This window comes from Somniosus microcephalus, chromosome 18 (genome assembly GCF_052327205.1).
Source record: "Somniosus microcephalus isolate GS21.2 chromosome 18, FLI_Smic_1.0, whole genome shotgun sequence".
NCBI lineage: Eukaryota > Metazoa > Chordata > Chondrichthyes > Squaliformes > Somniosidae > Somniosus > Somniosus microcephalus.
The window spans coordinates 56,677,075-56,703,701 of record NC_141004.1 but is presented as its reverse complement, the minus strand read 5'-3'; the positions used below and the strand labels follow the sequence as shown (position 1 = coordinate 56,703,701).

The window sequence follows — 26,627 nt, the reverse complement described above, 5'->3', positions numbered from 1 at the left end:
CCAACCAGTGTTTATGCTCCACTCGAGTCTCCCCCCTTCTTTCCTCATCTAAATCTATCAGCATAACCCTCTATTCCCTTCTCCCTCAGATGATTGTCCAGCCTCCCCTTAAATGCATCTATACTATTTGCTTCAACCACTCCCTGTGGTAGCGAGTTCCACATTCTCACCACTCTGGGTAAAGAAGTTTCTTCTGAATTTTCTATTGGATTTCTTGGTGACTATCTTATATTGATGGCCTCTAGTTATGTTGTTCCCCACAAGTGGAAACATTCCCTCTGTATCCACTCTATCAAAACCTTTCATAATTTTATAGACCTCTATTAGGTCGCCCCTCAGCCTTTTTTCAAGAGAAAAGAGACCCAGCCTGTTCATCCTTTCCAGATATGTATACCCTTGTAGGAACGGAGGTTCCTAGCTGAAGAATTGAGATCGACGCAGAGAATCAAAAACAATAAAATTTAATGAACAAACTAAGTTAAACAGTAAACTGCTGGATACAATGCCAATAGGTCTGGTCTGGTTGAAAGCCTCTCTAGAACTGCTAGAAGGTTCCGAGCACTGACGTCATGACGTTCTTCCCGCCGTTGGGGGATCACATGACAGGCGGCATGACGTCATCACGCGGAGTAAAGGAAAGAAGCCATAGTGCAGTTAACAGATACATTAAAGGTGCAGCCCCCGGTTGCACTACATTGCTGTTAAAGGAATTATAAACAATTGTCCTGAATCCCCTGGTAGCTCCGCCACATACGCCCCCCCAGAATTGTCTTTAACAGGAAAGGTAAGACGAGAAGGGGGTCTGACGAGTCTGTCCGACCGACTGCGATACTCTGGCAACTGGAACGGAGCGCTAGAAGACGAACTGGCAGTTGGCCGTGGTTGGGATGGTGCCGCAGGCGTCTGAGAAGTGGTGGCTGGCTGTGGCTGTACTGGACTGATGGCCGACGGACGCCCGCGACGAGGCGGTTGAGCGGTAACGACTGGCTTGCTCAGATCCAGATGAGCCGGTTTTAACCGGTCGATGGAGATGTGGTCAGGCTTACCGCCGACGTCGACTGTGACAGACTTGTCACCTGACGAGATGATGCGGAACGGACCAGTGTAAGGCGGTTTGAGCGGGTCTCTGTGAGCATCTTGACGAATGAAAATGTATTTGGCGCTCTTAAGCTCCACCAGGACATGGGAGTGCTGCAGGTCGCGATGAGACGTAGGCACTGGGATGAAATTCTTAGCCGCCTCTTGGTGGCTGACGGGCTGTTGAGCTGCGGACCAGGGTTCTGTGTGAGGAGGAAGAAAATCGCCAGGAACTCTGAGTGGTTGGCCGTAAACCAGTTCTGCAGAAGAAGATTGCAGGTCGTCCTTAGGAACCGTGCGAAGACCCAGTAGCACCCAAGGGAGCCTGTCCACCCAAGCAGTCCCACGAAGACTAGCACGCAGTGCAGCTTTAAGGAACCTGTGAAATCTCTCGCACAGACCGTTTGCCTGTGGATGATGGGCGGTGGTGCGATGAAGCTTGGTACCCAAACCCTGAGCCACGGCATTCCAAAGTTCCGAGGTAAATTGAGGTCCTCTGTCGGAGGAGATGTTGGCCGGTATCCCGAACCGAGCCACCCATGACGAGATGAAGGTTCTGGAAACGTCCGCTGCTGTGGTGGCAACCAAAGGAATTGCCTCTGGCCACCGGGTGGTGCGGTCTACCACGGTGAGGAGATGCGTGAAACCACGAGAAGAAGGGAGAGGGCCAACCAGATCCACGTGAACATGGTCGAAGCGACGCTCTGGAACTGGAAAAGTGGCCACTGGGGCCTTAACATGGCGTTGGATTTTGGACTTCTGGCAACTCACGCAGGTATTGGTCCAGTCACGGACGTCGAGATGCATGCCTTTCCAGACGAACTTCTTTGCCATGAGTCGTTGTGAAGCCCTCATACCAGGGTGCGACAAACCGTGGATTGCGTCGAAAACTCTCCTCCGCCATTCGACTGGTACAATTGGTCGGGGGACTCCCATCGAGATGTCGCCATCCGCCGTCTGGTTTAGGAACGATGTGTAATGGTGAAGACCAAGGACTATTCGATCGTCGAATAATTCCCAGGCGCTCCATGGTATGGAACTACCGCCTTTGCGGCTGCGAGTTTACCAGGTTCCAGCCTTTGAGCCCGTGCATAAACTGGGGATCCTGTCGTGGTAATGTGGTGTGCCACACCGTGCCCCGCGACTGAAGAAGAAAAAGTGGGCCTGGTGAGCTCCAGAAACTCACCGAGAAGACGAGAGAACTCATCTGGAGATGGGACTGCACAGGCAACTGACCAAGACACAGCGGTGCTGCGGTGGCAGGGGACCGAATGAAAGGTGGCCGCGTTGATTAACCGGCAGTGCCGGACGTCAACGAGAAAACCATTGGCGCAAAAAAAATCTGCCCCCAGGATGGCCTGTGAGACTTTCGCCGTGATGAACTCCCAAACGAAATGCTGGCCGCCAAAACGCAACTGGACCCTACGCTTTCCGAACGCGCGGATGGCCGCACCATTGGCTGCCTCGAGGGAGGGACCGTGACCGCCGGATTGAAGATCGAGCTTCGACGCTGGTAGGATACTGCACTGGGAGCTAGTATCACAGAGAAAACGTCGACCTGACAGGGAGTCTGTGATATGAAGGAGTTTCCCTGCGGAACCGGCGGCCATCGCAACTCCGGCGTGTCCCTCAGGCCCTGTCGCCCTTCTCAGAAACCGCTGGTTTGAGGTACGTTTTTTTGGGGGGGAAAACTGCAGGGAGGATGGCAGCATCGGGCTTTCGCGCCAAAACGAGCGTGGTATGCACACCAGCCTGCTGGCGGAGGAGTCGGCTTTGCTCTTGTGGGGGATGGGCGCCTCGTGGCCGCACAACATTGTTGTGTGACAGTGAAAATTTTATCCGCTTCTGCAGCGAGTTCAGCACAGTCCGTGATCGCGGAATTGGCCAAGGCCGCCTGTACTGGCTCTGGCAACTGGCAGAGAAACAACTCCCGGAACAGAAAACATTCCGATTCCAAGCCCAAGAGCGTGAGCATCTGGCTCATGAGCTCTGATGGCTGAGTCCCCGAGGTCGGGCATGGAGATAGATAAGTCTGCGAGCGCGCTCCGACTTGGACAGACCGAAAACCTGCAGTAACCGTGTTTTTAAAGCTTCGTACTTGCCATCGTCCGGAGGACTCCTGAGGAGGCTGACGACCCGCGAGGCCGTGGCGCTGTCGAGGGCGGAAACCACGTAATAATAACGGGTCGAATCCGCTACTACTCCCCGGATTGCAAATTGGGCTTCCGCCTGGAAAAACCACGCGGCTGGTTGTTGCTCCCAAAATTGCGGCAGTTTGAGGGTGACGGCGTTCGTGTCCATGATGTAACTTCAACGAAAATTGTTCGACAAAATCGGGGTCACCAATGTAGGAATGGAGGTTCCTAGCTGAAGAATTGAGATCGACGCAGAGAATCAAAAACAATAAAATTTAATGAACAAACGAAGTTAAACAGTAAACTGCTGGATACAATGCCAATAGGTCTGGTCTGGTTGAAAGCCTCTCTAGAACTGCTAGAAGGTTCCGAGCACTGACGTCATGACGTTCTTCCCGCCATTGGGGGATCACGTGACGGGCGGCATGACGTCATCACGCGGAGTAAAGGAAAGAAGCCATAGTACAGTTAATAGATACATTAAAGGTGCAGCCCCCGGTTGCACGACATTGCTGTTAAAGGAATTATAAACAATTGTCCTGAATCCCCTGCTGGCTCCGCCACACCCTCACATTTCTGGTATCATCCTTGTAAATCTTCTCTGCGCCCTCTCCAGTGCCTCAATATCCTTTTTATAAGATGGCGACCAGAACTGCACGCAGTACTCTAATTATGTGGTCTAACCAAGGTTCTATGCAGGTTTAGCATAACTTCCTTACTTTTAAATTCTATCCCTCTAGAAATAAACCCTAGTGCTTGGTTTGCATTTTTAATGGCCTTGCTAACCTGTGGCGCAACGTTTCATGATTTGTGTATTTGTACTCCGAGATCCCTTTGTTCTTCTACTCCACCTAGACTTGCACCCTCCAAGTGATGTGACCTCCCTATTCTTCCTGCCAAAATGTAATACCTCACATTTATCTGTGTTGAACTTCATTTGCCAATTATTTGCCCATTCTGCAAATTTATTAATGTCCTCCTGTAACTTGTTGCAGTCCTCCTCTGTATTGACTATCCACCCAATTTGGTATCATCTGCAAATTTAGAAATTGTGTTTTTGATTCCAAAGTCTAAATCATTAATGTAAATTGTGAACAGCAGTGGTCCCAGCACTGTGAATAGCTACCCTTTACTCCCACTCTCTGCTTTCTGTCTTGAAGCCAGCCAGCAATCCATTCTGCTACTTGTCCCCTGATTCCGCATTCTCTGACCTTGGTCATCGGTCTATTATGGGGTACCTTATCGAAGGCCTTTTGGAACTCTAGATAAATTACATCTACTGCATTACCATTGTCTACTCTCTCTGTGACCTCTTCAAAAAATTCAATAAGGTTGGCCAAGCAAGATTTTCCCTTTTGAAATCCATGTTGACTATTCATTATTATACTTTTTGTTTCTAGATGTTCTTCTATTCTCTCCTTTAGTAGGGATTCCATTATTTTTCCTACCACTGATGTTAATCTGACTGGTCTATAATTCCGTGGACATGTTCTATCCCCCTTCTTAAATATAGGTATTATGTTAGCTATTCGCCAGTCTTCTGGCACTACACCTTTTTCTAATGAATTATTAAATATGTGTAGTAATGCCTCTGCTATCTCTTCCCTAGATTGTTTTGAAATGTGTGGATGCAATCCTCTTTGAGTTTGATTAGTTTATTTAATATATCCCCTATGTTTGTTTTAAATGCACTTATCTCATTACTCATCTCACCATCCAATGTCATGTCCACCTGTTCTATCTCCCTGGTAAATACCGAAGCGAAATAATTATTTAATATTTCTGCCATCGCCCTATCGTTACTTTCACCTTTCCAGTGTGCCAGTATTTAGTTGCGAGTTGCATTCTCCACTAGCACCACATGGGGGAGTTTGCAGTTTATGGGCCTGGGAGTCCTGTGCCTTTGCACTCCATTCCTAATAATTCAAAGTCCTCTGTGCTGAAACAAAATGTGAACGATCTGATAATTTGAATGAAGTATTCTAAGCAGCAGAGCAAAAAGCAGGAATTTAGTGCTAAAAAATGTTGAATGACATGAGTTTGAATTAAAAGTACTCCATGATTCAGATTGTCCACTGAGGCACTTGTGATGTTGGTGTATGCGGTGGGATACACATTGCGTCGCTTTGGGTGGGAGTCTCCCGAAATTGACAATTCGTCTACTGAGCCGACAAATCCCCATGACCTGATGGCCGACATCTTGGGGTTCTAAGAGGTGGCTGCAGAGATAGTGGATGCATTGGTTTTGATCTTCCAAAATTCCCTAGATTCTAGAATGGTCCCAGCAGATTGGAAGGTAGCAAATGTAACACCGCTATTCAAGAAAGGAGGAGAGCGAAAACCGGGAACTACAGGCCAGTTAGCCTGACCTCTTTTGTCGGGAAAGTACTGGAATCCATTGTTAAGGAAGTGATATCAGGGCACTTATACAATAAGTTGAGAGGGGATGTGAAGATGAAAATAAGATTGGCAAAGAGATAATATGAGAGTAGAATGGCGGTGAACATAAAAGGGAACCCAAAAATCTTCTACCGGCATGTAAATAGTAAGCGGGTAGTAAGAGGCGGGGTGGGGCCTATTAGACACAAAGGTGGTGATATCTGCCTAGAGGCACAAGGCTAGGCTAGAATACTCACTGAGTACTTTGTATCAGTGTTTACTAAGGAGGTGGATGCTGACAAAATATCGGTAGAAGTGGAAAAGGTAGAAGCAATGGAAGGTGAAAATTGATACAGGATGTACTAGAAAGGCTGGGTATGCTTCGAGTGGGCAAGTCGCCTGGTCCAGATGGCTGGCATCCCAGGTTGCTAAGGGAATTGGGGGAGGAGATAGCGGAAGGGCTTGCCATAATTTTCCAATCTTCCCTAGATGTGGGTGAGGTGCCTGAGGATTGGAAAGTGGCAAATGTGACACCATTGTTCAAGAAAGGGTGCAAGGACAATTCTAGTAACTACAGGCCGGTCAGTTTAACATCAGTGGTGGGTAAAGTTTTAAAAACAACAATCAAGGAAAAAATTAACGGGCACTTGGAGAGGTTTAAGCTAATTAAGGAGAGCCAACACAGATTTGTAAAAGGCAGATCGTGTTTGACTAATCTAATTTAATTTTTTGATGAAATAACAGAGGATTGATGAAGGGAATGCAATGGATGTTGTCTACATGGATTTTCAGAAGGCATTTGATAACAAAATTGAGCCTCATGGAATAGTTGGGTCAGTGGCAGCTTGGATAAGGAATTGGCTTAAGGACAGAAAACAGCGAGTTGTGGTTAATGGCTGTTTTTCAAACTGGAGGATGGTAGACAGTGATGTTCCCCAAGGGTCAGTGCTGGGGCCACTGCTTTTTTTGATATATATAAATGACCTGGATATTGGAATACAGAGTAGAATTTCTAAATTTGCCGATGACACCAAACTTGGGGGTGTGGCAAACAGTGAGAATAGAAACATAGAAGATAGGAGTAGGCCATACGGCCCCTCGAGCCTGCTCCGCCATTCAATGAGATCATGGCTGATCATCCAAATTCAGTACCCTGTCCCTGCCTTCTCCCCATATCCCTTGATCCCTTTAGCCTTAAGAAATATATCCAACTCTTTCTTGAATATATTTAATGAACTGGCCTCCACCGCCCTCTGTGGCAGAGAATTCCACAGGTTCACCACTCTCTGGGTGAAGAAATTCCTCCCCATTTCAGTCCTAAATGGCTTACCCCTTATCCTTAGACTATGACCCCTGGTTCTGGACTGCCCGGCCATCCGAAACATCCTTCCTGCATCTAGTCTGTCCCAGGTATCAGCCTGGTGAATCTTTGCTGCACTCCTTCCATGGCAAGAACGTCCTTCCTCAGATAAGGCGACCAAAACTGCACACAATACTCAAGGTGCGGTCTCACCAAGGCCCTGTACAACTGCAGCAAGACATCCTTGTTCCTGTACTCGAACCCTCTTGCTACAAAGGCCAACATACCATTTGCCTTCTTAACCGCCTGCTGCACCTGCATGCTTACCTTCAGCGACTGGTGCACAAGAACACCCAGGTCTCTCTGCACTTCCCCTTCTCCCAATCTATTGCCATTCAAATAATCTGCCTTCCTGTTTTTGCCACCAAAGTGGATAACCTCACATTTATCCACATTATAATGCATTTGCCATGTTTCTGCCCAATCACCCAACCTGTCCAAATTGTACTGGAGTTTCATAACATCCTCCTCACAGCATACCCTCCCACCCAGCTTTGTGTCGTCTGCAAATTTGGAGATATTACATCCAATTCCCTCGTCCAGATCATTAATATATATTGTGAACAGCTGGGGTCCTAGGACCGATCCTTGCGGTACCCCCTAATCACTGCCTGCCACTCGGAAAACGACCCGTTTATTCCAACTCTGCTTTCTATCCGCCAACCAGTTCCCTATCCAAGTCAATACCTTGCCCCCAATCCCATGTGCCTAAATTTTGCACGCTAATCTCTTATGCGGGACCTTATCGAAAGCCTTTTGAAAGTCCAAATACACCACATCCACTGGTTCTCCCTTATCTATTTTACCAGTTACATCCTCAAAAAATTCCAGTAGATTAGTCAAGCACGATTTACCTTTTGTAAATCCATGTTGACTTTGTCCAATCCTGTCACTGCTTTCCAAGTGCTCTGCTATTACATCTTTTATAATGGACTCTAGCATTTTCCCCACTACCGATGTCAGGCTTACCGGTCTATAATTCCCCGCTTTTTCTCTACCACCTTTTTTGAATAGTGGGGTAACATTAGCTACCCTCCAATCCATGGGTACTGTTCTAGAGTCTATCGAGTTCTGGAAGATGACCAGCAATGCACCTACTATTTCTAGGGCCACTTCCTTAAGTACCCTGGGATGTAGATTATCAGGCCCTGGGGATTTATCGGCCTTCAGGTGATGACCTGGAATTCACTGCCGACGGAAGTGGTGGAAGCGGAGACCCTCAATGTTTTCAAGGGGAGACTGGATAGGCACTTGAAAATAAACTTGCAGGGCTACAGGGATAGAGTGGGGGAATGGGACTGACTGGATTGCTCTACAGAGAGTTGGCACGGACTCAATGGGTCGAATGGCCTCCTTCTGTGCCGTTCTGACTCTATGACTTAGAAAACCATAGGATGATTGGGCAGAGTCAACATGGTTTTATGAAAGGGAAATCGTGTTTGATAAACTTATTACAGTTTTCTGAGCTTGTATCTAGCAGGGTAGATAAAGGGGAACCAGTGGATGTAGTATATTTGGATTTTCAAAAGGCATTTGATAAGGTGCCACATAAGCAGTTATTATACAAGATAAGGGCTCATGGGGTTGGGGGTAATATAGTAGCACGGATAGAGGATTGGTTAACGGACAGAAAACAGAGTAGGGATAAACGGGTCTTTTTCAGGTTGGTAGGCTGTAACTAGTGGGGTGCCGCAAGGATCAGTGCTGGTGCCTCAGCTATTTACAATCTATATTAATGACTTAGATGAAGGGACTGAACACTGAATATTTTACATCAGTCTTTACAGTAGAAGACACTAAGAATATCCCAACACTGGACAAACAGGGGGCTAAAGGGGGGGAGGAGCTAAACACGATCAAAATCACTAAGGAAGTGGTACTTGGTAAAATAATGGGACTCAAGGCGGATAAATCACCTGGACCTGATGGCTTACATCCTAGGGTCTTGAGGGAAGTGGCGGTAGGGATTGTGGATGCATTGGTAATAATTTTCCAAAACCCCCTGGACTCGGCAAAGGTCCAGGCAGACTGGAAAACTGCTAATGTAACACCCTTATTTAAAAAGGGCAGTAGACAGAAGGCTGGAAACTATAGACCGGTTAGCCTAACATCTGTGGTAGGTAAAATTTTGGAGTCCATTATTAAGGAGACAGTAACAGGACATTTGGATAATCATAATTTAATAGGACAAAGTCAACATGGTTTTATGAAGGGGAAGTCATGTTTGACAAATTTGCTGGAGTTCTTTGAGGAAGTAACATATAGGGTGGATAAAGGGGAACCAGTGGACGTAGTGTATTTAGACTTCCAAAAGGCATTTGACAAGGTGCCACACAAAAGATTATTGCTTAAGATAAAAAATCACGGGATTAGGGGTAATATTCTGGCATGGATAGAGGATTGGCTATTTAACAGAAGGCAGAGAGTTGGGATTAATGGTTCATTCTCAGACTGGCAATCAGTAACTAGTGGTGTTCCGCAGGGGTCAGTGCTGGGTCCCCAACTCTTTACAATCTATATTAACGATTTGGAGGAGGGAACCGAGTGTAACATATCAAAGTTTGCAGATGATACTAAGATGGGAGGGAAAGTAGTGAGTGAGGAGGACATAAACCTGCAAGGGGACATAGACAGGCTAAGTAAGTGGGCAGAGATTTGGCAGATGGAATACAATACTGGAAAGTGTGAGGTTATGCACTTTGGCAGGAAAAATCATAGAGCAAGTTATTATCTTAATGGCAAGAAACTGGAAAGTACTGAAGTACAAAGGGATCTGGGGGTCCTGGTGCACGAAACTCAAAAGGTTAGTATGCAGGTGCAGCAAGTGATTAAGAAGGCCAATGGAGTGTTGGCTTTCATTGCTAGGGGGATAGAATATAAAAATAGGGAGGTATTGCTTCAGTTGTACAAGGTATTGGTGAGACCGCACCTGGAATACTGCGTACAGTTTTGGTGTCCATACTTAAGAAAGGACATACTTGCTCTCGAGTCAGTACAATGAAGGTTCACTCGGTTAATCCCGGGGATGAGGGGATGGACATATGAGGAGAGGTTGAGTAGATTGGGACTCTACTCATTGGAGTTCAGAAGAATGAGAGGCGATCTTACTGAAATATATAAGATTGTGAAGGGGTTGGATCGGGTGGATGCGGGGAGGATGTTCCCGATGATGGGTGAAACGAGAACTAGGGGGCATAGTCTTAGAATAAGGGGCTGCTCTTTCAAAACTGAGATGAGGAGGAACTACTTCACTCAGGGTGGTAGGTCCATGGAATATGCTGCCCCAAAAAGCTGTAGAAGCTACATCATTAAATGAATTTAAAACAGAAATAGACAGTTTCCTAGAAGTAAAGGGAATTAAGGGTTACAGGGAGCGGGCAGGAATTTGGACATGAGCCTAGGTTCGGACTGGTCATGGCCCTGTGGGTAGCGGAGCGAGCCCAGGGGCCGTGTAGCCTGATCCTGCTCCTATTTCGTGTGTCTAATTCTGTTAGATTCAGGAGATGGTTCTGTGATAGTGGATTGGCGGTTAGGATCAGATCAGCCATGATTTTATTGAATGGCGGAGCAGGCTCGAGGGGCCGATTGGCCTACTCCTGCTCCTATTTCTTATGTTCTTATGACTGAGTGTAATGTATCCAAGTTTGCTGACGATACAAAGCTAGGTGGAAAAGTAAGCTGTGAGGAGAACACAGAGTCTGCAAAGGGATACAAATAGACTGAGTGGACGGTAAGGTAGCAGATGGAGTATAATGTGAGGAAATATGAGATTATTTACTTTGGTGGGAAGAATAGAAAAACAGAATATTTTTTAAATGGTGAGAAACCTTTAAATGTTGGTGTTCCTGTGCAAGAAACACAAAGCTAGCATGCAGGTACAGCAAGCAATATGGAAGGCAAATGGCATGTTGGCCTTTATTGCAAGGGGATTGGAGTATAAGAGTAAGGAAGTCTTGCTACAGTTGTAGAGGGCCTTGGTGAGACCACACCTGGAGTAATGTGCACAGTTTTGGTCTCCTTATCTAAGGAAGGATATACATGCCTTGGAGGCAGTGCAACAGAGGTTCACTAGATTGATTCCTGGGATGAGAGGCTTGTCCTATGCAGAGAGATTGTGTAGAATGGGCCTATACTCTCTGGGGTTAGAAGAATGAGGGGTGATCTCATTCAAACATATAAGATCCTGAAGGGGATTGACAGGGTAGATGCTGAGAGGTTGTTTCTCTTGGCTGGAGTGTCTAGAACTAGGGGACATAGTCTCAGGATAAGGGGTAGGCCTTTTAAGACTGAGATGAGGAGGAATTTCTTCACTGAGGGTTGTGAATCTTTGGAATTCTCTGCCCCAGAGGGCTGTGATGCTGAGTCTTTGAGTATATTCAAGGCTGAGATAGATAGATTTTTTGACTCTAGGGGAATCGAGGGATATGGAGATTGGTCGGGAAAGTGGTGTTGAGGTCGATGATCAGCCGTGATCTTATTGAATGGTGGAGCAGGCTCAAGGGGCCGTATGGCCTACTCCTGCTCCTGCTCCTATTTCTTATGTTCTTAACTCGGGAGTAAATTACTTCACATCCGCACTTTGCGTCTGCGCTCTTTAAATTCTTGGAATGTGGTGGCCATGCTGCATGCCAACAATGGGACACTTAACTACTTTATCGCCGAGAAGATGGCGCTGGTGTGGGTCTACCTGCCCAATGGATTGCACATTGACAGACCGTTCCTGAACTCACTAAGGCGGTACTGGCCTCCCCTTGATTAGAAACGAGAGGGAATTCCTGGGGCTGGCCTTCCACCTGAAATTTAAACGGATCTACTCAATCTACATGAAGTTAAAAATCCGAATCAGCGAGTTTCAGCTCCTGACAAACAACATTAATGCTTTTGACCAAACTCCAGAAAGGTCAGCAACACACCTCTTAAAGGGATAAGCGTATATGTAAATAACCCAGTTTTTAAGGGGAATTCCTCTTCTGCAATATAATAATCCTCCAAGAGCATTTTTGTTGTTTTTTCCTCTCCTCCCCTGAAGTCACTGAGTTTCGCTGAGTTATGTTTCCTCTTGCAACAACTCTCGTTGGGCTTTGGTTCCCCGGCACAGACTCTCGTTTGGGCACAGTTACCTTGGCAGTGACCCTCGCTGTCGGATGGTTCTCCTGGCAGCAACTCTTGCTGGGGTACAGTTCCCTTGACGTTGACACTCACTGAAGTATGGGTCACTTGGCACCGACTCTCGCTGTGGTACGGCTTCCCTGGCATCAACTTTTGCAGGGGCCCAGTTCCCCAGGCACCAGCACTTGCTGGGGTACAGTTCTACTGGCACTGACTCTCACTGTGGTATGGTTCACCTGGCACTGACTCACTGAGGTATGGTTCCACATGTGCCAACCACCCCCGAGTGGCCATTCTTCATGTGAGAGCCTGGGCAGTGTCACATGATTGAATGTCATGTGTTCACATGTCACGTGATTGAACCTCCAGGAATACGTCCAACCAGGGTTGGCGCTCCTAGGTGCAATTTGCAATTTCACATCTCGTACAGTAATAAATGCAAAACACAACTCTGTCCAAATGGTTTTCACCACTCTTACAGCATTTTTCACATCACTTTATAATCATCAGCATTATATATATTTAGCATTGGTGTTGCATGGAAGCATTATAACACCGATGACAAACTCTGCATCACATACTTGAGTATGTGGGTACCTCTGCACTAAAAATGAATACCAATGACAAATGTGCACTTACCATAATGGACATAATGAAGTTGTAGCAGGAAACGCAAGGGCAAATAATGGACAGAATAAATTATGATTGCAGCACAAGTCTGACAGATGAGAATTCTTGGTTAAAGGCAAAGATTAATGCACATAGAGAAATGTTTGGAATCTCCTGCGGAACTGTGAACACCAGGGATAATTTGGCTTCAAGCTTTGTTCCAACTGTGACACAGTCATGGTCAAGGATTACAACAGCCTTATGAATTCCAGTTTTAGAAATTCAGAAATGTAGCAAGGTTTTAGAAAAATGTTCCAGAGCCAGCTGATGACCTCAGCTCACCAGGGACAGAGTTAAGATTTTACAGTAAGAGTGTGGGGACATCTTTTCCATTCTTAAATTATACGTTATGTACTGAACGTGTTCAATAAATTTTGGAGTGTTGAATTACTTACTTGGCTTGATGAGAGTGCCATGGATCTTCCAATCAGTCATCGTGTTCTGTTTATGCTGCCCATCTATCTTTGTTAAAAATCTTGCATTACTTCCTGTAACACGTCAACATTATAATGGGAAAACTGTACGTAACTATTTATAATGGGAAAACCCTATGCAAACATTTTAGAATTATAAGTAAACAGTTGCCCCTCATGGTTTGTTATTGAACCAATAGAATCATTCAAAGTACTTTTTATAAAATAAATTGCCTGCCATTTTGTCTCGGGAACTGAAATTTGTAATGTTCCAAATAAGATTCTAAAAAAACAAAAATCAAAAAATTACATATTTCACAATACGTAATTTGATTACATTTTTTATCATTGAATTGTCCTTTAAGTCTTTTGATACTTTCATTCAAGGTGTCAGCTTGAGATGATTCTGAACCATTTTACAGCCTTAAGAATTTTATTTAGAACTTTTGAACTTTTTAGTAGAACATTTTGCATATGGATATCTATATTAATTAATGACTGTAAGTTGGCAAACGCACAAATAGTGCACATATTTTCTGCTTTTTCACTCCTGGCGCATTCCAGGAACGCATATTGGGAAAATTGCCCACCCAACCCATGACTTTCGACTTTCCATCATTAATTTTAGGAAGCAGGAAGCTTTAACATAAGAACATAAGAAGTAGGAGCAGGAGTAGGCCATACGGCCCCTCGGGCCTGCTCCTCCATTCAATCGGATCATGGCTGATCCGAACTTAGACTCACGTCCACTTCCCTGCCCTCTCCCCGTAACCCCTTATTCCCTTATCAGCTAGGAAACTGTCTATCCCCGTTTTAAATTTATTTAATGTTGCAGCTTTCACAACTCTGAGGTAGCAAATTCCATAGATTTACTACCCTCTGAGTGAAGAAGTTTCTTCTCATCTCAGTTTTGTTATCCTTTAAGGCAGAAACATGACAGGAACCACTGATGGATAAAATAATGGAGAATACCTGAGGGCACAAAAGGGGCTATGATCAGGTCAGGGGAGAAGATTAGTGGACAAGAGCAAGTTGGGTGGGTGGTGCCAAATTGTCTGAAAGGGGCTGATGGCATTTTCTCTTGATGTTCCCCCCCCTCACCCCCTGATCACAAAGCTAGTAGACCCTGCTCTCCTCCAATAATTCCAAATGACTGCAACCCCACCATTAATGCCAGACTCTGACCCTCCGATACTCCAAAATCCTTTCCTCAGTACTACTGGACCCACTCGGTGCTGAAAAGCTGCTAGACCGAATTGCCAGTGCTTCCTAATAAACAACAACTTGTACTTATATCACATCGTAAAAACGTCCCAAGGCACTTCACAGGAGCGTTATCAGACAACATTTGGTACTGAGCCACATAAGAAAATATTAGGACATGTAGGTTTTAAGGAGCAACTTAAGGGAGGAAAGAGGGGTTTAGGGAGGAAATTCCAGAGCTTGGGCCTAGGCAGCTGAAGGTACAGCCACCAATGGTGGAGCAATGAAATTCATGGGATGCGTAAGAGGCCAGAATTGGAGGAGCATAGAGATTTTTGAGGGTTGTATGGCTGGAGGAGGTTACAGAGATAGGGAGGGGAGAGGCCATAGAGGGATTTGAACACAACTAAGAATTTTAAAATCGAGGCGTTGCCAGATAGGGGATCAATGAAGTTCAGCGAGCACAGGGGTGTTTGGTGGATGGGACTTGCTGCGAGTTAGGATATGGGCAGCAGAATTTTGGATGAACTCAACTTTACGGAGAATGGAAGGTGGAGGCTGGGCAGGAGAGCGTTGGAATAGTTTGGAGTCTGGAGCTAACAAAGGCATGGATGAGGGTTTCAGCAGCTGACGAGTTGCCTCAGGACCTGCCTCAATATTCCCAGAACTTCCTTTCCCAGTGCTCCTATGGATCCTCTCAAGGTACCACTAGAAACTCAGCTTATCTCAGTATTGCCAAACTCAAGACCTGCTACCCAGTGGTCAGTCGGCCTCCCTTCATCTACCGATTATCTAAATACAGGTTTTATAAAATAATTTGATTGGTGCTGTGGAGAAGAAAGATGCTCTACCTTTTACTGCCCAGTATCTAGTTAAACTTTAACATGATCTAGAGATTGTAACAGAACCCTTGCAACTGTAATATCACTTGTGCCACCACATGAATTCTTCTGTCTTCACTGAGGGCGTACTAAAAAATAAGAAAAAGACTCGCATTTATATCGTGTCTTTCATAACCTCAGGACGTCCCAAAGTGCTTTACAGCCAATGATGTACTTTTGAAGTGTAGTCACCGTTGTAATGTAGGGAACGTGGCAGCCAATTTGTGCACAGCAAGCTCCTACAAACAGCAATGTGATAACGACCAGGTAATATTTTTTTGTGTGTTGATTGAAAAGCATGCTATTGAGACGAAGCACAGCTGCAAACCAACATACTGGTTTATTTTTGCATCAAATGCACAAATGAACTGGATGCAGTTTACATAGTTGTATCAGTCATTTCCTTATGCTTCTCATTTCATGAAAAAATAACAAAGTCGAATAGGTGTGGGTCCACTTTCAAGCTAGCTATCCCAAAGTTATCTGGCCCTGTCCTTCACTTATAGGCTGTTCGCACTCATTCACGGATTCTGGAGTCTCCAGCGCTGGCTGAAGGTTAGAGCAGGTTGCTTTGCTCAGTGGTATCGGGAGACCAAAAAGGGTAAAGGTGCGAGTGCCTTTAAAATTATGGAGTCTTGGATTTCAAAAATAGTTACCAACCAATGCAATTGTCTCACTGAAGGGACAGATTGTAAATAGTATGTAATATCTACAGGATATTCTAACCATTAATTCTAAAATAAGCATATCATACGGCAATGCAATTTGCATGACATCAATTTAGTTGAGATATTACAGTACAGTAATAATTTGTTGGACCTCTGATGCTGCTAACCCAGGTGTATAGTTTCTTCCCCTTTGCTGTGAAGATCAAAAAAATGGAAGTTCAAAATGAAATGCAGTCTGTTCATTTCCTGGTTCATTTGAGATCACTGCACTGAATTTATCAGTTTCGCTAACGGAAGCTACAAGGATTGCTTGCATTGGTAAATAAAAATGTCACACTAGTTGGAAGGGAGTGGGTGGGGGGAGGAGAGGGTTGTTGAAGCATTGTAGAGGGAGCTGTGTTCTGTATCGAATCCATGTTGCAGCTAAGCTCGAAGTGCTGGGTGTTGACAGTGGATACAGAAAGTGGAAGAATATTGCATTTCAATCACTGGCACGAGTGCAAAAATACATGAAGTGAAAACTCCTCAAACTGTCCGTCACTAAGACCCCTGTAAATGTCAAATTAGGTATGTACCAGGTCTGATCTGATCTGACCTCCGATACCAGTGTAAATAAACCACAATAAAGATATTATTGCACTTGTATGACTTTCTATAATCTGATATATTCATGACTTTACACAGCAGCATCTATAGCCAATAGATGCTTAGAGTAATTGCTTTTCAAATTAACTTTCTGCTGTCAGAAAAGATGCAGATAAATACACAAGGAATTAGCATTGGGTATCATCACAGGCCATGTAATCAAATTTTTGCTGAAAATTAAAAAAAAAAAAAAATACGATTGAGTTTATGATGAACAATGGCTGGAAGTTGTTCAGGTTTTATTAACAAATGTCAAAAAGAATAGTCTTCAGGCAATTATTCTAAATCCCCAGATTGTTTATAATATCATTTAAGCTGTGTTTTCTGGCAATTCCTTATAGAAAGCTAATGATATAAACTGCTACTTATCATTGTTTGCTGAAATTACCTGATTGAGTGAGCTTGTTTCTCCTACAGTAATTCATTATCATACAAATAGGTTTCTTAAATTAGATCATTTCTCCGAGTCATTGGAGGCAAAATAGATTGAATTATTAGCCTTGTATAGTTATTTAAATTAAGCAAACCTTCCCTTAGGGGTGATTATAGAATGATGAAACAGCACAGAAAGAGACCATTTGGCCGATTTTTGCCTGTGCTGGCTCTTTGCAAGAGGTATCCAATTAGCCCCACTCCTTGGCTTTGACCTCATAGCCCTGTAAATATTTTTCCTTCTTATTCCTGCTTGAAAGCTACTATTAAATCTGCTTCCACTACCCTTTTGGGCAATGCATTCCAGATCACCACAACTCACTGGGTTAAAAAAAAAAATCTTCATGTCGCCTCTAGTTCTTTTACATATCACCTCTATGAAATCTCCTCGTAACCTTCTCTGCTCTAAGGAGAACAACCCCAGCTTCTCCAGTCTCTCCACATAACTGAAGCCTTTCATCCCTGGTGCCATTCTAGTAAATCTCTTCTGCACCATCTCTAAGGCCTTGACACCCTTCCGAAAGTGTGGTGCCCAGAATTGAACACAATACTCCAGCTGAGGCCTAACCAGTGTTTTATAAAGGTTTAGCATAACATTCTTGCTTTTGAACACTCTTCCTCTGTTAATAAAGCCAAGGATCCCATATGCTTTTTTAACCGCATTCTCAACTTGCCCTGCCACCTTCAAAGATTTGTGTGCAGGTCACTCTGTTTCTACACCCCTTTTTAAAATTGTACCATTTTATTTATTTTGCCTCTCCTCATTCTTCCTACCAAAATGTATCACTTTACACTTCACTGCGTTAACTTTCATCTGCCATGTATCTGCCCATTTCACCAGTCTGTCTGTCCTCTTGAAGTCTGTTACTATCCTCCTCATTATTTACTACATTTGAATTTTGTGTCATCTGCAAACTTTGAAATTTTGCCCTGTCTACCCAAGTCCAGGTCATTAATATATATCAAAAAGGGCAGTTGTCCTAATACCGACCGCTGGGTAACACCACTGTACACTTGCCTCCAGTCTGGAAAAACAACCATGCACCACTACTCTCTGCTTTCTGACCCTTAGAGAATTTTGTATCCAGGCTGCCACTGTCCCTTTAATTTTGCTTACTATTTTGTGGTACTTTGTCAAATGCTTTTGAAAGTCCATGGGGGAAAATTCGGTTGCTTTGCGCCTCCCGTTAGTGCCCTACTAATGGGTCGCCAAGCAACTAGTGCCCAGGTGCAACGATGTTTGCGACGCTCGTGAAATTGACCAGACATTTTGCGGCGACGCGAAACACTACCGCCACGATCTCCTGCGCCCGCAGATCGTGACTTCAGTCAAGTGTGCAACACCCCGGTAGCGCCCCAGACTGGATATTGAGTGGCGCCCCCTGCCTTACCGCCTGCCGCTAGCAACGACAGGTTGAGGGAAAGGTTTTGCTGTCGGCAAGGGACTGGAGAGCGCTATTTAAAGGCGACCGCTTCCTGACTTTTTTTGTCGGCGACATTTTCGCACCACGCATTCTGAGAAAGAGACTTCTGGAGAGATTCAACGCTGTGTGAAGGAGTTTTGGGTACTGAGCTGCACTTTGCAGGTTCATTTTGATTTGTCCTTCCTTGCATCGATTTAGAAAAGACTATGGGGGCTGCACTCAGCTCTTTCCATGGGCCTCTCCATTGTTCTTTCCAGCAGAATTGATGTACAGGTTTCTCCAGGCCGAGATTCAAGGCTGCAATGAGCAGGGTGTGGATGGAGAGCAAGATCGACCCCCCCCCCCCCCCCCCCCCCCTCTTTAAGAACTAGCTGGCGCCAGTGTGTCTGTGTTCCATTGCTGACAGACATCACATGAGCTTCGCCAGCGCTCTGAGTTAGTGCCTCGCTCCTCGGCGTTAGTGCCTTAAGAGAGGTGTGTAGCGCCTGATTTAGCGCTCCAATCGGCTCCAGGGGCGATAGAAGCCAAGTTTGCAGTTGGAGGCGATAATTAGCGCGAGGCGCTAAATTTTGCGCTCGGCTGATAATTGCGCCTCAAACGAGGCGATACCGAATTTCTCCCCCCATATGCACATCAACAACTGCACTACCCTCATCAACACTTTCCGTTACTTCGTCAAAGAACTCAATCAAGTTAGTCAAACACGATTTTGTTTTAACAAATCCATGCTGACTTTCATTAATTAGCCCATACTTTTCCAAGTGCCAATTAATTTTGTCCTGGATTATTGTCTCTCAAAATTTCCCTACCACTGACGTTGGGCTGACTGGCCTGTAGTTGTCAGGTTTATCCCCCTCCCCTTTTTTGAACAAGAGTGTATAATTTGCAATCCACCAGTCCTCTGGCACCACCCCTATATCTAAGGAGGATTCGAAGATTGTGGCCAGAGCCTCCGCAATTTCCACCCGTACTTCCCTCAGTAACCTAGTATGCACCCCATCCGGACCAGGTGACTTTTTTACTTTGAGTATTGCTACACTTTTAAGTACCTCCTCTTTATCTATTTTTATCCTATTCAATATCACTACTACCTCCTCCTTTACTGCTATATTGGCAGCATCCTCTTCTCTATTGAAGACGGATATAAAGTACTCATTTAGTGCCTCAGCCATGCCAAAAGAAGTTCTCCTTTTTGGTTCCTAATTGGCCCCACCCTTCCCTTGATTCTTTTACTATTTATATGTTTATAACAGACTTTTGGGTTCCTTTTATGTTAGCTACTAATCTATTCTCTTTGCCTCTCTTATTCCCTTATTTAGATCTCCTCTGTACTTTCTGTATTCATTTTGGTTCTCCACTGTATTATCAACCTTACATTTGTCATAATCCTTTTTCTGTTTCATTTTAATATCTATATCTTTAGTCATCGAGCTTTGGATGTACTTCCTTTCCTCCTCGTGGGACTGTGTCTACATGAAATATCACCATGAAGGCCTCCCATTGTTTAATTACTGTTTTGCCTCCCAGTTTTTGATTCTAATCCACCTGGGCCAGATCCCTTTTTAATTCACTGAAAATAGCCCTCCTCCAGTTAAGTATTTTTATGCTTGATTGTTCCGAGTCGTATTCCATAACTGTTCTAAACCTAATGATATGTTCACTGTTCCCCAAAAGCTCCCTGACTGAAACATGCTTCAATTGCCTCACTTCATTCCCTAGAACTAGATCCAGCACTGCTTCCTTGTATGTATAACACTTCCCTTTCATTGCTGAATAGTGGCTTGGAATTCAGTCTGTGCAAATGGGATCATAATCTATTTTCTGGTGGCCACCTAAGTTTCTATAGCTCTGTTTATAGTGGTAGGTTTGTCCCAAAACCCTACCTGTGCTGCCGTAAATTGTCGATGTGAGTTACATATTAGGCACATAAACGCCTCTACTGGGTCTTGTACAATTGCTAAACCTTTTGATACAGTACCTCTCTACTGCCTGCAGTTTATTCTCTGATGTCTTCTGAATGGCACAGTTTGGAGAGGAAATCTTTTTTTAAAATCAGTCAGTGTACTCAAGTACAACTGGTCCAGTAGCAATTTATCAACATCAATTGTGCCACTTTCCGATGTTTCTGACATTGATTCCATTCCTTCTACTCCTGCAGTTGATGGTGATAGTAATTATGGCAGCTTGACTTCCAAGAGCAGCCGATATGTGATATAAACAGTGGTGCCAGACTCTGCAGTTGGAGAGAGAGCTGAGATTGAAGGAGTGTTGACGACTTCTGTCAACTTCCAAATATTAATTAATTTTGAGTCATTGAATGGTGGTGAGGGTACAACTTCTGGGGATACTGCCCTTTTTAATGGAGACATCTTTGCTAGGTGCTGTTTCTCACCACTAATATGTACCAGGCGTTATACATAGACTTTTAAAGAGTCTGAGATATATTGCTTTGCACAGCATGTGCCTAATTTTCACAAATGAAAATTCTGTTGAAGACATCTTTATTTCAAGATCTGTATAATCTTGATACTCAGATTTGTGCTTCTCAGGTAGTAATCCACAAACCAACCAGGGCTTCTGCAAACCTTGACCCTCAGTGAGTGGGTTCCACATTTGAGAAGCACAGTCCTTTTGCGTGACCCTGCTTGTATTTGGGTGAATGGCAGTCTCCAATATTTAAAAATTCCAACTTAGATTGTCACCCTTGGGGAATCTACAAATTGTCCATGTTAATAATTTTTTTTTTTAGTTTTCTCCTCTGCTCTCCTGAAGGTGCTAGTTCTTGGGATATGGTTCTGTGACTGCCATTAACCCTTTCCCAAGTAGCCATTCTCCACATGAGCCTAGACAATGAGTGTTGGCAGGCTATTAAAATATGGAGGGAATAACCGTCAAGCATGTTCCTGTTCTTAGCTGAGATTCACACATACAAAATGTCTAGCAGGGGTTACTTAATTGTGATCTGGAGCATGAATCTGGGACATATGGCTTAGTGAAGCACCAGGTGGTTCTTTTGCCCATTTCCACTTTTGGGAAGAGCAAAACTAGAGGCCATCAATATAAGCTAGTCACCTAGAAAGCAAATGGAATTCAGAAGAAAGTTCTTTACCCAGAGAGTGGTGAGAATATGGAACTTGCTACCACAGGGAGTGGTTGAGGCGAACAGTATAGATGCATTTAAGGGGAAGCTAGCTTAGCATACGAGGGAGAAGGGAATTGAGGATTATGCTCAACGCGTTAGATGAGGAAGGATGGGAGGAGGCTCGAGTGGAGCATAAATGCCAGCATCGACTGGTTGGGCCGAATGGCCTGTTTCTATGCTTTATATTCTCTGTAATTAGGCCAATGCGTGAGCTCCACTGATGGATTTTTTAATGCATTAACCCGTTTCCATGTTTTACAGAATTTTGTTTTCAAAAATTGTTTATTCCCCCCCCCCCCCCCCCCCCCCCCCCCCGTGGAATTCACGCTAACCCTTCTGCCTCTCCACTTCCATCTTTAAAAATCATCTGAGAACCCATCTTTTTGACCAAGCTTTTGGTCATCTCTCCTAACTGCGATCGTTACTTTATCCATTCTAAGGCAACTGCATCCTTCCTTGGGTAAGGAGACCAAAACTGTGCACAGTATTCCAGGTGTTCAGCATTTGACTGTGACCATTTGATAGTGACCAATCATACAAATAGAAACATAGAAGATAGGAGCAGGAGTAGGCCATTCGGCCCCTCGAGCCTGCTCCGCCATTCAATGTGATCATGGCTGATCATCCAAATTCAGTATCCTGTCCCTGCTTTCTCCCCATATCCCTTGATCCCTTTAGCCTTAATATCACTCCCAATTGATAATTGTGCTTGGACTTACCGTTATGGATGAATTGGCCATTTTGAGCTGCTATGTTGGGGAGGGGCTTAAAGTAACAACAAAAAACTGCCTGGGAAGTGAGAACCATGCATTTCCACAATGCTGAAGGGTATTCCTGCAGTATTAATACAATAAAAGAAAAACTTCTGTCTGATTTGGTTCTTACAGATGAGAAGGCTGGGCCTGTTTCTGTATCCTCTGAAGTGGCAACCAAACCTGGGCGGAACCTCACCTTATCTCAGGTTAGTAAAAAGGAGCACCATGGCAGTGTAAAGAGCTGCTGTGGAGCATTCCAAGTGGAATTACTTTTGAAAGCAAATTTTTGTACCTCTTTAGGAAAGTGTGGTAATATACTGTAGCATGAATGTAGTATAGTGGTTCATATTGACATACAGGAAATAACAACCACAACAACTTGTATTTATATCACACCTTTAACGTAGTAAAACGTCCCAAGGTACTTCGCAGGAGTGTTATAAAACACAATTTGACACCGAGCCACATAAGGAGAAGTTAGGGCAGATGATCAAAAGCTTGGTCAGAGGTAGGTTTTAAGGAGAGTCTTAGAGGAAAGAGAGGTGGAGAGGTTTAGGCAGGGAATTCCAGAGCTTAGGGCCGAGGCAGCTGAAGGCACAGCCACCAAAGGTTGAGCGATTCAAGTCGGGACTGCTCAAGAGGCCAGAATTAGAGGAGTGCAGATAACACGGGGGGGGGGGTGGGGTTGTAGGGCTGAAGGAGATTACAGATATAGGGAGGAGCGAGGCCATGGAGGGATTTGAAATCAAGGATGAGAATTTTTAAAAAGAGGCATCGCTTAACCGGGAGCCAATGTAGGTCAGCGAGCACAGGGGAGATGGGTGAACAGGACTGGGTGCGAGTTAGGACATGGGCAGCAGAGTTTTGGATGACAAGTTTACGTAGGGTAGAATGTGGGAGGCCAGCCAGGAGTGCGTTGGAATAGTCTAGAGATAACTAAGGCACGGATGAGGGTTTCAGCAGCAGATAAGCTGAGGCAGGGGCGGAGACCAGCAATGTTACCGAGGTGGAAGTAGGCGGTCTTAGTTACACCGCGGATATGTGGTCGGAAGCTCATTTCAGGGTCAAATATGACACCAAGTTAGCGAACAGTCTGGTTCAGCCTCAGACAGATGCTAGGGAGAGGGATGGAGTCAGCGGCTAGGGAACGGAGTTTGTGGCTGGGACTGAAGACAGTGACTTCGGTCTAACCAATATTTAGTTGGAGGAAATTTCTGCTTATCCAGAACTGGATGTCGGACAAGCAGTCTGATAATTTAGAGACTGTGGAGGGGTCGAGAGATGTGGTGGTGAGGTAGAGCTGGGTGTCATCAGCGTACATGTGGAAACTGACGCTGTGTTATTGGAAGATTTTGCTGAAGGGCAGTATGTAGATAAGAAATAGTAGGGGGGCCAAGGGTAGATCCTTGGAGGATCCCAGAGTTAACAATGCAGGAGTGGGAAGAGAAGCCATTGCAGGTGATTCTCCGGCTATGATTAGATAGATAAGAATGGAACCAGGTGAGTGCCCCCTCCAAGATCATCATATTCATGAGACCCACTTCCTGCTCCCTCGACCCTATTCCCACTAAACTGCAGACCACCCAACTTCCTTTTCTGGCTCCCATGTTGACGGTTCTCTCTGCAGCTGGATGACAGTGGAGAGGCGTTGGAGGAGAATAGAGTGGTCAACCATGTCAAAGGCTGCAGACAGGTTGAGAAGGACGAGGAGGGGTAGTTTATCTTTGTCACAGTCACAAAGGATGTAATTTGTGACTGAGCCTTTTCAGTACTGTGACAGGGGTGGAAACCTGATTGGAGGGATTCAAACATGGAGTTCTGGGAAAGATGGGCATGGATTTGGGAGGCAACAGCACGTTCAAGGACTTTGGAGAGGAAAGGGAGGTTGGAGATGGGGCTGGTAGGTTTGCAAGGACGAGGGGTCAGGGGTTGTTTTTTTGAGGAGAGACGTGATGACAGTAGATTTGAAGGAGGGACAGTTCCTGAGGAGAGAACCGTCAACGTGGGAGCCAGAAAAGGAAGTTGGGTGGTCAGCAGTTTAGTGTGAATAGGATCAAGGGAGCAGAAAGTGGGTCATGAATAAGATGATCTTGGAGAGGGCATGAGGGGAGATTGGAGAGGAACTGGAGACAGATGCGAGTTCAAGGCTAGGTCAGGGGGAACCTTAGAGGATGTTTGGCCTGGTGGGCTAGGTGCAGGAAGGGAAGTGGCAGCGGAGCCGATCGGATGCTCTCAATCTTAGAGACAAAGAAGTCCATGAGCTCCTCGCACTTGTTATTGGAGGTGAGGGTGGAGGGAGAGGGGTTTAAGAAGATAGTTTGCAGTAGAGAAAAGAATCTGGGGGTTATCTTTGCATTCCAGAATGATCCTGGAATAGTGAGCAGTTTTGGCAGACAAGAGTAGGACCTGATGATGCTTTATGTGGTCCAGCCAGAACTGGCAGTGAATGGCTAAACCAGTTGTCTGCCATATCTGTTCAAGTCTGCGCCCCTTGGACTTAAGGGCGCAGAGATGAGGGCTGTACCGGGGGAATGGCCAGGGTGCGCGAGAGTAATTGTTTTAATAAGGACTAGGACATCAAAGTTAGTGGTGAGGTTGTGGTTAAGCAGATCGGTAGCTGCAGAAATGTTATGGTGAATGGAGGGCCAAAGGCTATACAGTTGGAATTTTGTAAGTGCAGTTGCAAGTGAGTTAGGAGAGAGTTTTTTCCAGGGGCGGACACAGGAGGAAGTAGGGTTTTGCGGGGAAAGGGGGATGTGGGTGGAGAGCAATACAAGGAAGTGGTCAGAGATGGCTTAATCTGTGATTGACACGATTGGAATAGCGAGGTCGAGGGGGTGGCCATGAATATGGGTTGGGGAGTTTATATGGAGGGAGAGATTAAGGGAGGATAGGAGGCGAGTGAACTCAGAGGAGAGGGGGCATGATGAATTGAGATGGAGTTTGAAATCACGGAGGATGAGAAGTTGCTTGGTGCAGAGGCTAAGGGAGGAAAACAGTGAAGGTACCTTGGTGATAAAATGTTTATGGTACTTGTGTGGGTGGTAGAGAACGAGGATTTTTAATGAGTTTCTCAAAGGAGCAGAACGTGCCAGAGGAGTGGGGGGGCAGACAAAGATGTGATTTGGTGGTAAGAGCCACACTGCCACCACGACGTTCTGGACAGGGCAAGTGGTGGAAGGTATAGCCAGGCGGGGAGGCGTCATTTCGGGGTAAGGTGTTATCACCCCTCAGCCAGGTTGCCGTCAAGGCCATGATGTCGATGCAATCATCCACGATAAGCTCATTGATGGCAAGAGCCTTGTTCACAAGTGAACGGACATTCTGGAAAGAGTTGCGGAGAAGGGTGGTGGTAGCTGATCCGCTACCAGAATCCACAGGGTCAGCACAGGGTTGGGGGGCGGGGGTGGTGGTGCTGCTGCTGGCCGAGTTGGACTGGGAGGAGATTAGCAAGATTAGCCCCCAGCAGGGGCGCTGGGCGGGAAGGTCGGCGAGAGAGTAGGATGGGACAGTTGGGGTTGCTGCTCGTAAGGAGGCTGCAACGAGTGGCTCGATGGGCTCTTCGGTGGATGTCAAGAGAGGCACGGAGGAAAGCTGTAGGCTTATCTGAGGGAGTCAAGCCTGGGACGACGGCAGGAGAGTAGGAAGATTGAAGAGTAACGAAGAGTTGGGGTAGGGATTTGGGAGGGTAGAGTACCCGATAGAGGAGAAATGAAAGGAGGTGCGACGACAGGAGAGTCAGGGAGGGGTAGAGAGCAAAGAAATAGGGTGAGAAAAAAGTGGAAATAGAAGTGATTGGCTCAAGTTTGGAGCGGTAGCCAAAATGTGCACGCGAATGAACACAGGGAAAACTCAAGTTACATAGGCCTGGTCATGTAGCAATTATTTGGATATACATATTTCCTGGTAGTAACGGAATAGAACAGGAAGTCCAAAGGCGGAAGTCACCCCCATCCACATCAATGGGGCGGAGGTGGAAAGGGTGGCCAGCTTTAAGTTCCTCGGAATCCACATCACGGAAGACCTCTCCTGGTCCCTCAACACCACCTCTCTGGTGAAGAAGGCCCAGCAGCGCCTATATTTCTTGAGGAGGCTGAAGGGATGTAATCTGTCACCCCTGATCCTCTCTAACTTCTACCGCTGCACTATAGAGAGCATCCTGACAAACTGTATCACGGTATGGCACGGCAGCTGTAGCTCCCATGACCAGAAAGCCCTGCAGCGGGTAGTCAAAACTGCCCAACGCATTACCGGCACCCGGCTACCGACCATAGAACATATATATCAGAAACGCTGCCTACGGAGGGCACGGTCCATCATCAAAGACCCTACCCA

At 45.5% G+C, this 26,627-nt stretch overlaps 1 protein-coding gene across 13 annotated transcripts in view; it reads left to right on the top strand.

Moving 5' to 3' along the window:
- anks1ab (ankyrin repeat and sterile alpha motif domain containing 1Ab) overlaps positions 1-26,627 on the top strand; it is a 440,627-nt gene that overhangs the window by 183,483 nt on the left and 230,517 nt on the right. For all 13 annotated transcript variants that reach the window (XM_086011497.1, XM_086011496.1, XM_086011499.1 and 10 more), the window contains one exon: positions 22,425-22,498. In XM_086011497.1, the coding sequence (XP_085867623.1) occupies positions 22,425-22,498 (74 nt within the window). The remainder of the gene's footprint in view (positions 1-22,424; positions 22,499-26,627) is intronic.